Here is a 15,829-nt window from a genome sequence, read left to right as displayed (position 1 = left end):
TGCAACCAAATGAACCCCCTACTTTCTCAGTATACAGGCTCTGTAGAAGAAAGCCCGCCAGCTCTGGGGGTCGAGGTGGATAGCTGCGGACAGATCTTCTACTGCTGCATTCCACTGATTTTGTTCTGCCAGGGCACGACCTCGATACATACGAGCCATTGAATTCAGGGGGTCCACTTTCAGTAGGTCAGTGAAATCTTGAATGGCCGTATTCCAGTTTCTGATCAACAAAAGTATTATAAAAGATGTAATTTGCTATAAAAAAAATTATCATATGATTGTATCATCAGTGTGTAAAGATAAAAATAAATTGTATTGACTTTTTGAAATAGATTTGATTTTTTTTTTTAAGAATAAGACTTACTTTTGCTGGAAATAGTACATGGCATGCTTTAATATGGCATCAGTTCTGGTGGGCAGGATCCTCTTACACATCATGTAGTCATCCAAAGCCAAGGGCATCTTATCAGTCTACAAATATTACAGAGTCAAATCAAAATCAATTACCAATGGTGTTTGAGTGTATCCTTTAGTTTTCTTGATAAACATTTAAAACAGACCTTTTCATACATGGCAGCTCTCTGGAAGTAGGCTTCGTGATCCCCAGGATTCAGTTTGATTGCCATGGAGTAATTAATGATAGCATCATTAGGGTTATTCTCCTTTCTCAAAATCTCAGCCCTGTTCAAAGTAAAACAACTCATTATAGAAACACACATTCAGTCAGACAACTATTACTTTATTGCTTCATGCAATAATTACAATTCCTAAGACTGCACCAGGAAAGAAAATTTTTGAATGATTTTGTAAATGTTGAAAACTAGGGTTATTTTATATTTGGCCCACAATGTATTTAAACCTATCCTATTTTTGACTTACATGGATCTGTATGCCCCTCCATGCCTGGTGTTGTACTTGAGAATGAAGGTCAGATCTGCTTTGGCTTGTTGTTTTTGGTCTCTCAATAAATACAGCAGGTGTCTGTGCCAGTAGGCATCCAGCAGTAAAGGCTCCATTTTGATGGCCCTACAGAAACACACAGATATCTTCAGTTCATTTATAGTAGAAAGTAAGAGACACCATTGATAATTTCAACAGTTATCAATAGCTATTACTACATGTATTTACTTACAGGTCTAGGTCAATCTGAGCTGCTTTTATCATCCCAACCTACACACAATCAAAGAATTGTTAAGCTAACATGATATGGAGTCTATCAGACATTTTGTTAATACATGTATATGAAATGTCTTTTATTTAATATTGTTCACTCTTTTGAGAAAAGATACCTTTTATACAGTACATACCTTCCTATACAACGCTCCCCTTCTACAAAGATCAAAAGCTTTTGGTTTTCCCTGAGCAATCTGAGCAGTTAATTTTTCTATCTCTTCATGGATAATCTACAACAAGAGGCCCAAGGGCCTTAACGGTCACCTGAGTATAATACAATTTAGAAGTTGAATACACTGATAGATGAAGCTTTGTTGCCCTAAAGCAAGAGAAGTAGGAAGATCAGGATCAACAAAATAATTAGTCTAGTATTCAGTATCAACTCATAAATTAAGTTCTAATCTGTCCCCCACTTAACACTATCACCATGCAGACTATTAACAAACTATAAGTGCTTCTATACTATTTTTAAACCCATATTAAGACCTAGAGCATTGACCTCTCTTATGGTCTTTGAAGAACTTTTAATAAGATAAGTTATTTTTGTCTCATTTTTATTTATCTATTACTTACAGGTCTACCTGATTATTAAAACTAAGAAAATACTTTTTGAATTATATGATAAACATTCTTGCATAATTATCTTATTCTATTAACCTTTCAAATACATTATTTACAGTGATTAATTATCAAAGGTGAACGGAAAAGGGGAATAACTTCTCTCAGTAGAATACAAATTAATAGAGCCCTGCCCAGGACTAGAATGCTTAGACAAATGGTCCAGATGTTCAAAAATCTGGTAGAAATACGCTTACTTATATCATTTAAACTTTTACTCAGTTTTCTTCCGATATGCCCAGAAGCAGAGAAGAATTTCACAGGTACAATGCATTTTCAACACAGATTCAACAAAGCCTTAACCTAACACCAGAACCCAAGACCAAGGGTCAAGAAATTCAAAAGGCCCCCCCCCCCCCCCCCCTCATTATGCCAGAACCCCTGACCCTAGGACCACAAGATTTAAAAATTCTGTTCGAAGCTCCCATTTTCATCATAGCTAAGCAATTTATTTATCAGCTCAACACTAAGGAGCAGACAGGATTAATTACTGATTAATTAATAGAATTAATGCTTTTTCACTATATAATCAATAGAGCCCCCCCCCCTTTCCTCAAGAACCCCAAAAACTAAGGCCATATATTTAAAAATTTTGGAAGAGGCATCCTTGCCTATCATAATCTTGCACTTAGTTTGTTTAGATAATCTCCAGTAGCAGAGAAGAAGATTTTCAAAGAATCAATGCATTTTCACTATATAATCAATAGAGCACTGCCCTAACACCAGAACCCGACCCTGGGGCCATGAAATTCACAATTTTTGAAAAGGCATCCTTATGCATCAAAACCATGCACTTAGTTTGTTTAAATAATCTCCAGTAGCAGAGAAGAAGATTTTCAAAGAATCAATGCATTTTCACTATATAATCAATAGAGCCCCGCCCTAACACCAGAACCCCTGACCCTGGGGCCAAGAAATTCACAATTTTTGAAAAGGCATCCTTATGCATCATAACCATGCACTTTGTTTGTTTAAATAATACCCAGGAGCAGAGAAGAAGATTTTCAAAGAATTAATGCATTTTCACTATACATGTATAATCAATAGAGCCCCGCCCTAACATCAGAACCCCTGACCCAGGGGCAATGGCTTTCACAATTTTGGAAGAGGCCCACCTCCTCATCATAACTATGTACTTAGTTTATCACCCTAATAACCAGGAGCAGAGGAGAAGATTTTCAAAGAATTAATGCATTTTCACTGTATAGTCAATAGAGCCCCGCCCTAACACCAGAACCCCTGACCCTGGGGCCATGAAATTCACAATTTTGGAAGAGGCTCTCTTGCTCATCATAACTATGTACTTAGTTAATTTATTTAATACCCAGGAGCACAGAAGAAGATTTTCAAAGAAATAATGCACTTTCACTATATGATCTATATAGCCCCACCCTGGGGCCAGAACCCCTGACCCTGGGGCCATGAATTTCACAATTTCAGAAGAGGCATTCTTGCTCATCTTAACTATGTACTTAGTTACTTTATTTAATACCCAGGAGCACAGAAGAGGATTTTCAAAGAAATAATGCACTTTCACTATATGATCTATAGAGCCCCACCCTGGGGCCAGAACCCCTGACCCTGTGGCCATGAAATTCACAATTTCAGAAGAGGCATTCTTGCTCATCATAACTATGTACTTATTTACTTTATTTAATACCCAGGAGCAGAGAAGAAGATTTTCAAAGAAATAATGCACTTTCACTATATGATCTATATAGCCCCACCCTGGGGTCATGAATTTCACAATTTCGGAAGAGGCATTCTTGCTCATCATAACTATGTACTTAGTTACTTTATTTAATACCCAGGAGCACAGAAGAAGATTTTCAAAGAATTAATGCATTTTCACTATATAATCAATAGAGCCCCGCCCTAACACCAGAACCCCTGACCCAGGGGCCATGAATTTCACAATTTTGGAAGAGGCACTCTTGCTCTTCATAACTATGTACTTAGTTACTTTATTTAATACTCAGGAGCAGAGAAGAAGATTTTCAAAGAAATAATGCACTTTCACTATATGATCTATATAGCCCCACCCTGGGGCCAGAACCCCTGACCCTGGGGCCATGAATTTCACAATTTTGGTAGAGGGCTCAATGCTTGTTACAATGATGCCAACAGTTTGACTGCTTGATGTCCTGGAGTAAAGAAGAAGATTTTTAAAGATTGCATTATTTTTGGTGGTTTTAGCCCCACCCCTCAGGCCCCAGGGGGGCAGGGACCATGAAATTCATAATTTTTGTTCCCCTTCACCCATAGATGCTATATGCCAAATTTGGTTGAAATTGGTTAAGCGGTTTCAGAGAAGAAGCTAAAAATGTTCAAATGTTAACACACGACGCACGCCGACGGACGAGAACAGATAGCAATAGGTCACCTGAGTGACTCAGGTGACCTAAAAATTGATTGTTAATATTACTCATTTCAGACTTTCACTATAAATTCATCTAACTTCTTTTTTAAAGTAAAATTAATTTATGACAAATTGATGTCACCTGATGAAGCTCTATATTTTGCTCAGAGTCATCTAAAGGTTCAATCTCACTCAAGGCATCAGAGATGTAACTGCTCAGCGAATCTTTTCTATAAATAAAAAAAAAAAAATGTATGTTATAATCAAGTTATCCCTAAAACTTGAAACTACATTATAGTTTGTTTAGTAAAGTTATTCCTAAATCTTTACACAGAACTAGTATGTTTTCCTAGATCTATACCTCTTTTTCTCCTTTTCTTTCTCCTCCCGTGTGGGGGACACCATCTCGTCCTGGGTGTAGTCCACCTCCTCTTCCTCTGACTCTGAGGGTGTGGGAGGGAACACTTGGTCAAACCACACATTCCAGATATCACGGACCCACTCACGCTGGTCTGTGTCCTGACTACTCAACCAGGAAACATTGGGGTATAGTAATATATGTAGCAAAAAACGCTACCGCAATCATCAAGACTGACGTATTGTTCATGGCTAATAGATAATTTCTAGTATGGTCTGACATAATTTATTCTTCTAACTGAAATATGTTCTGTTAAGTGACTTTTCTTTTTCTATAAAATCCTTTAGATATCTGCTGTTGTTGTAAAAAATCTTAGTCAGTATAAACACATAATAAGATTAACTTACGGCATTTTTCTGCCCTTTGCAAATGAATCAAAATCCAAGAGATTGGGCAAGCTAAGTCGTGAACCTAGTCGTACTTTCCTGAATATAAAGAAACAAATGTTACATGAGTCACAAGTATTCAATACATGTCATTGTACTTGAATCTTAAACCATACTAGTATTTAAATTACATGTACAACTTACGAAGGAACCCTTAATTCCCTTTCTAAGGGAGGAGCCATTTTTATCATTGAGTTAGAGCGCTGGATAGGTTTGGGAGGGGCTCGGAGAAATCTCTCAATCTGTTCTAATCTCTCCATAGTGACTGGACCCTTCCTCTTAGACTTCTTTTTGCTCCTAAAGATTAAGTAGAGAAAACACATGTACTTCAAAACATATCAGGACAGTATATCCTTTACCTGCAATTATAAATCTAAGATCTGTAATGACTTTTTCAGATAAAAATGTTAACGTTTTTTTTTAAGTGTTGGCAAGATGCAAAAACAGTGTCAACATTTCCATTCAGAAGCAAATAAATTTGCCAATTCTCTTTCACCTCAATTGAACCAAAGCTAACAAAACAGAAGAGCAAAAGCCAGTGATTTTCAAATCCACTCCACTCAAGTGCTCAATGAAAACGAAACACGTTCTCAAAAACAGCAAGAAAACAACTTCAATCTTCATTTGACAGCCGGTACATCATACAGATCAAAGAAATGTACATACATTTTATTTACTTCATCCATATGTTACTAACACATTGTCAATACTGAATTCTGAAGACATCTTAATTACTTATTAAACTACAGCATACAGCAGGACTAAATGTGATATTCACTGATTAAAGGTTAGCACGGAAATTTCACTTATTAGATTCTTCATTCACCCAGTAAAAAGATAAAAAACAATGCACATTGTTAGTAAGTAAATCTGAAATATTAGGGATTCAGCAAATCAAAGTGACTCAATCTGGTACTGTTTTATCATAAATATATATACTCACAATCTGTGTTTTCTACAATTTTACCATGCAAAAGCATCAAATGAAGAAAACTGCTTTATAGGAAGAAAGGAATTTTGAATGTAAATGTGGAAAAGGAATGCTTAGCAACTTAACATGTTACTGAACTGCAATAGTATAAATGTAAATCTTACTTTTTTGGAAGGATAACATATGCCCTCCCTGCCTGAAGAGCAAGCTCTGCCGGTGTTGGCTCATCTATGAAACAGTCAAAAAAAATCCTTTTGTATGACACAGATCACACAAATTAAAAGGTTTAATCACTTGACATGAAATACATGTATAAGGAATGCTTCTACCAAATACTCTAAGTGCTATAAATCTTTCTTCACAAATTAAGTCTATTAAGGTGATTGATTGTTTTTTTTTTTTTTTATTTTTCTGTGGATCAAAAAGAAATACCCTTACAAAAGAAACATCTTGACAGAATATAACAAGTTACCTTTCTTTTTTGGTTCTTCTTTAAATGTCTCTTCCCTCTCAGCTGCCAATCTTTCTAACTATAAAAACAGGACATAAAACATCAATCAATCTGTCACAAGAGCCTTATCATATTATATGTGAATGTTCCTAGCTTTTTTTATCTCGCTTTTTTTTTTTTGAAAACTGAACTGCTTCAAGTATCTTCTTATCATATAATCCTTCAAAGCAGTGCATCATAATGCCTATGAAAAGTACATAAATTTATAAACAACATTCTCGAGTTGTACCTGCATCTGGATTTGTTGTCTCTTTTCCTCCTCTCTTTCTTTGGCTTCCAATAATTTCTTGTTTAGTTTCATTTGTCTCACATTAGTTTTCTGATTAGAAATCTACAAAAAATCAAACCAGCATCATAAGATCAATGGGCCTATTTTATAATTTGTTTCATTTGCAAGATTTAATTTTAACAATAAAACTCTTATTTGCTCCTTCTATTAGAGTAACCCACCTCTTCCATGGCCGTGTTGTAATCCTGAGGAACCAGTAAGGTGTCATCCAGTTTCCTGGTCAGGCCCACATCAGATGTACTTCTCCTGTAATGTTCACAAAATTGTATTCACTGGAGCTAGTGTAAAATCAATGTATTTCATCCCAGATTTAATTTGGCCAAATACAGTTAACAAAAGACAGTTATATTTCCTACAGTTTTGATAGGCTAACAGTTAGTAACACTGAAAATGACTTGTTAATAACATTCTAGTGTGTCGTCTCCTGACCTGAAATGGTGAGTTCCCTTACTTGGGTGACATTTCTTACTTTAAGATAGCATTTCAAATCTCAGTTTCCAACCTTGGCTTGTTTCAAGATTCAAATGAATACAAGGTATTCAAAGCAACATGTACATTCATATTTACCTAAGTATTGATAGTGTACATTGCACATAAGGAAGAAAATCTTGTATCTTGTCTTTTTTTCGTACCTGAGTGGTATAAACACAGGGAATATCTCGCTGTCTGTCATATCTGTCGTTCTGGTGACTACCGGTGTGGGCTCTCTGGGCTCTGGTTCAGCAGGGAGGGGTGGGGGAGCAGCTATCAATGAAAACTATTGTTTAGTTTACTGAAAACCCAAATTTTAATTTAAATCTATATGAAATTTATAGTTTGAACAGTATATTCATCCCCTATTACATATAGAAAAGGAAAATTCTGTCACAAGAATATGAAAAAGTCATTTTGTGACTTATCTATTGAAAAAAAAAAGTACAACACAGCAAAGACAGTATTCATCAGACTTTAAAAGACTGGGGTAGACAAAAAGTTTCCTTTTTCCTAGTCTTGTACTTACTGACCATTACTAACTGACCCCTTACCCTTCACAAGCTGACAAGTACCTTTCTCAAGCTTCTCAATTTCTTCCTTTAACAGTTTCCTGGTTTCATAAGGGAAAATCTTTCCATCTTTAATGTCATCCTCTCTTTGTTTTGCGGCTTTTGCATACTCAGAGAGGTCCTCCATGGATGTACTCTTGAAATTCAGGAGTCTGAATGAATAAGGCCTTCATGAGTAATGAAGCGAAATAAAAGAACATAAAAAAAAAGTTTGATAAAACTTCAAATTGAAAAGAATTTGTTATACTTGTATACTTGTCACTTGTATACCTTTAACATTTAATTGCCTTTCACCATTTTGACTTCATAACAAGCTGGCCATCCCAACATTGGGTTCATAATACATGTTTTACTTTTCAGCTCATTCTGTCTGCTGATTTCTCCCTTACCTGTATAATTCCTGATATCTCTCCTCTGCTGAGTCCACCACCTCCATTTCTTCCTCCTCCTCTGAGCTCTCTTCCATCTCCTCCTGTTGCCGAGTGGCTGCCACCTCCTGATCATCCATTCCCAGTGATGCTGGCTGATAGTCGGGAAATAAAACATCCTTGACCTTGGCTGGCTGGACATCAAACTTTGGGGGAGCTGGTGTCCAGTACAAGCGAGACTCGTCAGATTTTACTGATATTTTTGTTCCTTCCACTGACACAGGAACAGTATTAAACTGAAAACAAAGATAAACCTCGATAATAAAAAAAGATTACACACTCATTTCAAAAATGCCACCCATAATCTCATTCACTATGAACATTTATTATTAAAGATGCATTACTTAATTTCTTCATTAAATTAGACATCCAGAAAATACAACATCCAAAATCAGCTAGAGTAACAGTAAACATCCCTAGATACCAAGTTTGGACCAAGCTAAAATGCTCCAAAAATATGAACCAGGATTTTATCTGACAGATATACATCAAAAGCATAACATGGATAATGAGTGGTTTCATGCATCCCTTGATATATAATACATCCAAGTTTGATCTAGAAAGGGGTAAGTTACTCTAAAATGTACAGCTCCAAAGGCTTTAATCTGATCACTCAACTGGAAAATACAGCATTTAAAGCATGCTTGATACAAAAAGTGTGCATACTGGATAGAGAACCCATGCAAGTTTGGTCAAGCTAGCCTATGCTTTTGGAAATACATGCCAAAGCCAACAATTACATTTACCAATGCAGACACAAGGATTATAGCACAAACTTTCCTAATTCACTGAGTTCAGCTAATAATTGATGTGCAGAAATAAAAAAAAATGAGGGTGTTGGACAATCTTCTACATTACTTTGTACTTTATCATCATAACCATCCTGACAATGTTAAGGTTAATCCATTTAAACTTTGGTTAAGTGATGTCTATCACAAAAAGACTCACCACTTCATTTGCCTTCTGCTGCCAGGCCTCCAGAGTTTCCTCTGTGTCCTTGGACTCCTCGAGGACACGTCTTGCTGCCATTGTCAGTCTCCTCTCCTCAGCTTCTTGTACAGCTGTAGAACTAGAGTACTCTGAGGCCACATCTTCTTGCTCCTCCACTGGCTGAGGTCCCCCTATGTACTGTCACAGAAAATTGAAGTTCAATGTAACAATTGTCAACAAAAAGGAGCTGCTAATGAGGATCTTAAGGATATGCAACTATGAAAGTTGATTTACATTATGTCACAACCTTGTAGTGGATACACTGTATTTATTATTGGGACAGGTTACCTACCCTGGCTGGTAGCTGAGCTGAATCAAACTTGCTGGGGGTGTGGTATTTTCTACCCAGATTTTTATACTCATCAGGAAGCTGATAATCATCATTAACAGTACAGAAATGATGAACATGCTTGGCTGGCTTCTTCTCTTGCTCTTCTATCTCAGGTAGTTGGTATTTGGACGGAGTAATTGGTTTCCATGTGGAGAGGAAGGACACAGCATTGGAATACACTGTGACGTTGTTAGTCACTGGACCCTGGGCTGGCTGTCTATTGACTAAGTCCACATTTTTTCCCTGAATACTGATTATATCTTCACAGGTCACCTCAGGAGGGGCCATGAGGTCCTCCCAGGCCTGCTTAATATCTATCACCTCCTCCTCTTCACCCTCTTCAGATGAAGACTCATCCTCAACTCCTCCTAAATCAGCCAGCTGTAGAGAAGGAACCTCTGCTGGCAGGGATTGGGGTTCAGGAACAACAGGCATCTACAGAAAGACAGAATCTATCTATAATCCTCTGGTACATGTGGACTTATCTCAAAGCCACCTCATATAAGTCTTGTTTAACTATTTCATCTCACCATTCAAACTGATAACACACAAACATTACTGACATGGGTATAAACTAAAATTAATACACGTTTTGAATGATTCAATTGTCCTGTGATATGTTTGTAGTTTTATGCCCTGTTCACACAGAGAGTTTAATTTGAATTAAACATGTCACTGCAAATTAAATTTGAACTGCATTCACACTGAGAATTTAATGCAAATTAGTTTAATTCAAATTAAATTACTGCGCATCAAATTACATCACATTAGCTCCCTGTAAATTCTACGCAAAGCTTATTCGAATTAAATTTGGGCGCATGCGTAATGGCAAAATTAAGTCACATGCCACATGTAGGTGGTCAGATATAGGTACTTGTGTTATTTTTGAGTGAAAAATAAAGAAAAAATATGTTAATCTCCAAAATGTGTACAAACATTTTGACATTGTGTCAAATGAATCTGCTCTGCATAAGGTGACATGATTAGCAAATGATGTCACTGAACAGCATTAATGTAGAAATACTATCTTAATTTACTATGCATTTTTGCATATTGTGAATGCAATTTAATTTGAATAAGTTTGATTTGCATTATTTTACTTCATATTAATTTACTGTGAATATTTAATGCACATTTGTGTGAACAGGGCATTATTTGTCCTCCCACTTACTACTGGCTCCTCCTCTCCAGTCTTGGCCTCGGAGGTCTGGTCCTCACTGAGAGGTATCTTATCCCCCTCCTCGAGTTGCACACCTGGATTTAACAGCAGAATTTAATTTCAATATCCCTATCATTTATTGCGGAAGTATCGACGCCAGATTAAATATTTTTTCCTCACCCTCGTCCTCTTCCTCGAGTTCTTCATCCTCGGGGATGTCAGCTGGTACATCAATCTCCTTCTTTTCTGTTTAGTGAAGCATCATCAAAAGTTAAAATTTGTAAATATCTAATCAAGCAAAATAAAATTCCACACTTCATTGAGGAGTTAAACCATTATACATATGCTCAAAATACATATTTTTTGTATTTGAAAAAAATATATTAAATACATGTACGTGTATGTAAGTATATTAAATCACATATGCTCAAAGTCTGTGAGTCTACTGCAAGCTCCCACTGCTCATTATAAAATATACAACCTATAAATCTTCCAATGTTTGAGAACTGTTTTTATTTTCAAACAATTTTAAAGCCCTATTTCTAAAATCTATATTTTTAGAGCATATTAAAATTAAGAGCATTATTTTGCAAACTTTATGAGAAGCTATCTCACTCTCTCATGTACTCATTCTACAGCTTGTAAAGAAAGTTGGAAGGAGAATCTTTTCACACATATTTCCTGTTTGTTAGGAAGGTACATGCACTTTTAAAAAAAGGTATGACTTTTTTCCAATTAAATTTTTAGACATAGGTGTGCCTTTGGATAAAATTAAGTAGATTTTAAGGTGAAAATTGTTAATCATGCTGAAACAGTAACTTTTTTTCTCTTGAACTTGTAACTTCTACTTCAGGACAATAAAACAAATGCTTTTTAAAGTAGATACGTCATGATTGGATTAAAATTGTGCTCTCCAGGTATCCTCTGGTTAAATAATTTTCACTTTCATCATATTTAAATTCTCTGTTTGCCTTTATCACAAATTCTGTTTAAAAAAAGGCAATAGTAAATATTTTGAATTTTTGTTTTTCCTGACAGCAATTTCAGTCATTCAACAAAATGTTAATTTAACATGCTGTATATTTGTGGGCTAAATAAAATGTGGATATGTCAAATTTCAAGGAAATTACATATTAATGTTCAAACATCCCAAGTCAGTTTATGTTAGAAAAACTGTGAGTTTGTTGGATGCATTTCACTAATCATTCAAAATAAAACATCATGGTTATAAATGGTTAGGATGTCATTAGTAGATGGGGGTAATCAACAATGGACATGATTTACCATCCTGGTCACTCTGTGAGGCTCCATCTGGGAGTGGGGTGTGTGAGGCCTCAGAATCAGAATCTGTTCACCAGGCATTAAACATTACATATGTAACTCAATTTTCTATTTTCTGACAATATAAGATAATCTAGTATGTATTTAACATGTTTGGCTTATTATGAAAGGGAATAAATCTTACCTCTCTTGGAATCTAGTGCATCACTACCATCACCTGAAGACAATAAAGACTCAGTATATCTGTATGTACTTAATGATTGAAACTTTATCAAATTAAGTTTTAAAACACACAGAAATAGATTATGAGACCCTTACTGAGTACAGCGCTGGCCCTGGACATAACTCTGTCCATTATCTCTTGGATTTTTCTGTCAGCATCAGATACCTGACTGTTTCAGGGAAAAATGTATGAAAATTATACAGACTTTTTTCCTTTTTTTACTAAAGGGTTTATAGACAAGCAAACTGAAGATTGGTGGACAAAACTACACATTGCCAAGTACATAAAACAGAATGCCTATATCAGTATTTATTATATTAATTTTCTGTAAACTGTGCAATATTTACGTGCGAGCTCCTGAACTCTGAGCTCTCAGTGAGGCGATGATCTCATCTACTGAGCGTTCAGAACGTGGGCGGGGCTTCCCATCAATCTCCTCCTCCTTCTCTTTACTTTTCAATTTTTCTGTCAATTTTAAAATTTAAACCATAACTGATTTAATTTCAACTATCTAAACTAGTATCTTATGAAACATGTATTTAGACTCAGTCTAAAGACAAACCATTCAACAGAAATAATTTAACTACTTATAAATATTAACATACAAAATTAAAAGATTGACTCTTAGTGCACTGATAAATAGAAGTTTGGATATCAATTATCTGCTGTAGGCAGTTTACTTTCAAAAGTAAAGGTTTTTATCACCTTGAGCTTTCTTATCTTTCTTGGTGTCTTTTTTCCCATCCTTTTTCCTTGGAGATTTCTTGCCCTGCAGTTTCCACATTGGCTCTGCCCCAGGCTTGGTAATTTTTTTGGCCTCTTCCAAGAGATCTTTTGTTGATTTGGTCTATGAAATAAAATGAAAGATTTAATATCTACAGATAACTACAAATAAATATATGTTTGAAATACTGATTTAGCAACATCTGCAATTATATTTTACCAAGTATCAAAATTTATATCAACATATTTTCTTAATGGTGCTGTAAGTATAAATATTAAAAGGGAAATTCACCTCATAATATCATAATACAATGTAATTTTATAATCATTAAACACATTTAGTCTACCTCTTGCAACTCTGATTAGTAATAATTATGGAAGAGTTCAATATAAACCAAACCCTTGACACCTCTAGTATAAAGCAATGGAAGTCCAACCTCTCGATACAGTAAATAGGCACTGTTAATCCCTGACACATACCGACATGACACTGTTAACCCCGACACATACCGACACGGCACTGTTAACCCATGACACATCCCAACACAACATTGTTAACCCCTGACACATGCCGACACAGCACTGTTAACCCCTGACACATACCGACACGGCACTGGTAGCCCTCCATCCCTCCTCTTTTGTTTCCTGGTGACTGACAGCCGTCTGAAGATCATCATCAATTCCTGCAATGGCTTCGTCATAGCGACTGTAAACATTTTCATCTGGCAGGAGGTTGTTTTCACTTTTCAGTGAGGTAGCCACACTTAGAGCACTTTCTATTAAAACATATTAAACTTTATAAATTAATTCTGAGAACTATATATTTAAATAAAATGTTTTAGCAGTTCACATTTTTGCAGTTTCTTAATTAGCTTTACAAATCAATTCATAATGACATAAGTAAATCCAAATTTACTAAGTTTGAATTTGAATACCATTATAATATCTCAACAATTTACTCATACCAACTCTTCTATGAGTCCTCTTGAGGGAGGAGAATGGAATGAGAGGTTTGGGCCTCTCTTTGAAGGCCACCCTTTGTAGAGTCCCCTCGGACATCAGTATAGCTGGTTTCTTCTCTGTCTCCTCACTTTCATCAACACCCTCCTCCCTCTCTGTCTGGACAGGTGTCTCCCCAGGAGTTTCCTGCTCTGGCGTCAATGGGGTGAAAGCTCGCATCTTATTAGCCTACAGTAGATTGTCATAAAAGCTTCATGTACAACTGAGACCATCAGTAAACACTTTATAATATTGACCGGCTATACTTTAAATATCATTAGATATCATATATTATAAAACCAAGTTTTAACAACAAAAACATTGAATTACTTCCATCTTGATTACATGTGAGGAAAATCAACATTACTTGGTTCACACTTGTTAAGAACATGCAAAGATATGTGAAATTCTTGGAATTTAGAGAGTAAGAATCATGCTTTAAGCTATTCCCTGAGCAACCAGTTATCATGTTATATAACAGTGGAAAATTACAAAATGTGAATGGTGTCTGCTTATTTCTGCTATTCAAAAATGTGAATGATATTTCATACATGCTGTTGACATTTATCTTGTGTTATGAATTATGTTGAAGTATTTAACATTAAATGAATTCATTAATCAAAAGACATATACAATCACTTGCATTTAAAAAAGACAGGGCTTCATCTTAAAACCAAATACCAATAATGCTTACCGGTGAGTTAACCTGTCAATGGGGAACCAAAATCAAAGTATAAAGAATTAAAGCAAATCAGAAAACCAAATTTATTTATAGCTTTTACAATCTAAAAAAAAAGAAAGAAAGAAAGAAAAAAGAAATAATTTCAAGAAAAGAAAATATTCAATGAAATTAATGTACTTCTTTGTCCCTCTATAAAGAAAAACCCAAACCTGCATCATTTGTTCTAAGGCTGAATCCTCTGACATCAAGGCTGGCTTTCCTTCCATAACCACCTTAAGACCAGGAACACTGACACTATAAAATCATACAGGGAAAAAGTGCATAAATGAATAGATTATGGAATAGGAATGGCACTACAGGTGAGAACAGATTTGAGAAAAAATTCTCAAATGAAGTCATTTTGTATGATTTGTTGTGTTACCTAGACCTGGATGGTACAATTCCCACAGAGGACAGTTTTGGTTTCTTCATGTCTGCAAACATAATAATACTTCTGTTATATATCATAAATCTCATTACAAAATACTACATAAAAAAATCAATTATTTCATTAAAAATCTAACAAACAAAAACAAGCAATTATCAACAAAACAAATAAATATAAGTTACATATCAAAATGTTTGTAGTTCAATATATACCGTCTGTGGTAACTGTTGTTTCCTTGCAGAAAGGCAGTTTTCGTGAGTGTACTCTGGCAATTTTGGGGTCCACATTATGAGATTTTTCAAGAGGGTTATAGGGAGGCTCCATCACTGGTTTTAAAATAAACTTTGGGTCCTACAGCAGGAAAATAGATAAAAGATATAGACTTACAAATTTATTGAAATTTATACTTCATGTGTTTCAGTGAAAAAAAAATTTAAGCTACTTTTTTGGCTGCTTTTGTGAGAATGTCATCATGGAATACAGGCTCTGTTTTCCTTTTTTCTTTGCGTCTTTCTGGTTCAAATGCTGGCTGGAGTCTCCTAGATGAATGGTTGTAAAATAAACAATACATTCATAAATATGAAAAGTGTTCTAATGTTAACATTATCTGTAAGGTTGAACACATTTGGTTTTAACTCAGAGTCACAATAAACGAAAATCCTACCTTGTTGTGACAGTTTCTTCACTTTGTGGAAGCTTCAGTCTTTCATCTCTTTTAACGGCTATCTCATTCAGAGACTTTTTTGCCATGTCATCCAGCTCCTTGCGAAGGGTGAGCTCCACTTGTCGATTTGTTCCAAATCTAAAAGAACCTGTTCCATTTTTGTTACTGGGCTGTAACTCTCCTCCTGGCATAAT

At 35.5% G+C, this 15,829-nt stretch overlaps 1 protein-coding gene across 1 annotated transcript in view; it reads right to left on the bottom strand.

The window, feature by feature from the left end:
- LOC133173256 (uncharacterized) overlaps positions 1–15,829 on the bottom strand; it is a 27,799-nt gene extending 11,970 nt beyond the window's left edge. Inside the window, exons 1-33 of the mRNA XM_061308241.1 lie at positions 15,636–15,829; positions 15,414–15,510; positions 15,184–15,322; positions 14,966–15,017; positions 14,754–14,838; positions 13,829–14,051; positions 13,467–13,639; positions 12,846–12,987; positions 12,488–12,605; positions 12,236–12,309; positions 12,102–12,134; positions 11,921–11,983; positions 10,817–10,882; positions 10,649–10,731; positions 9,439–9,912; positions 9,105–9,284; positions 8,118–8,392; positions 7,732–7,880; positions 7,318–7,429; positions 6,847–6,931; positions 6,626–6,727; positions 6,358–6,415; positions 6,050–6,113; positions 5,099–5,251; positions 4,916–4,993; positions 4,512–4,673; positions 4,293–4,380; positions 1,308–1,403; positions 1,133–1,170; positions 880–1,026; positions 561–681; positions 365–471; positions 23–220 (exon numbers count right to left, since the gene is read on the bottom strand). Coding sequence (XP_061164225.1) covers positions 23–220; positions 365–471; positions 561–681; positions 880–1,026; positions 1,133–1,170; positions 1,308–1,403; positions 4,293–4,380; positions 4,512–4,673; positions 4,916–4,993; positions 5,099–5,251; positions 6,050–6,113; positions 6,358–6,415; positions 6,626–6,727; positions 6,847–6,931; positions 7,318–7,429; positions 7,732–7,880; positions 8,118–8,392; positions 9,105–9,284; positions 9,439–9,912; positions 10,649–10,731; positions 10,817–10,882; positions 11,921–11,983; positions 12,102–12,134; positions 12,236–12,309; positions 12,488–12,605; positions 12,846–12,987; positions 13,467–13,639; positions 13,829–14,051; positions 14,754–14,838; positions 14,966–15,017; positions 15,184–15,322; positions 15,414–15,510; positions 15,636–15,826 — 4,226 coding nt within the window. The 5' untranslated portion in view covers positions 15,827–15,829. The remainder of the gene's footprint in view (positions 1–22; positions 221–364; positions 472–560; positions 682–879; positions 1,027–1,132; positions 1,171–1,307; positions 1,404–4,292; positions 4,381–4,511; positions 4,674–4,915; positions 4,994–5,098; positions 5,252–6,049; positions 6,114–6,357; positions 6,416–6,625; positions 6,728–6,846; positions 6,932–7,317; positions 7,430–7,731; positions 7,881–8,117; positions 8,393–9,104; positions 9,285–9,438; positions 9,913–10,648; positions 10,732–10,816; positions 10,883–11,920; positions 11,984–12,101; positions 12,135–12,235; positions 12,310–12,487; positions 12,606–12,845; positions 12,988–13,466; positions 13,640–13,828; positions 14,052–14,753; positions 14,839–14,965; positions 15,018–15,183; positions 15,323–15,413; positions 15,511–15,635) is intronic.

Source organism: Saccostrea echinata, unplaced genomic scaffold (assembly GCF_033153115.1).
Source record: "Saccostrea echinata isolate AGI-Se365-2 ecotype Australia unplaced genomic scaffold, CSIRO_AGI_Sech_v1 ptg000056l, whole genome shotgun sequence".
Lineage (NCBI taxonomy): Eukaryota > Metazoa > Mollusca > Bivalvia > Ostreida > Ostreidae > Saccostrea > Saccostrea echinata.
This window is presented reverse-complemented; position numbering and strand designations above follow the sequence as displayed.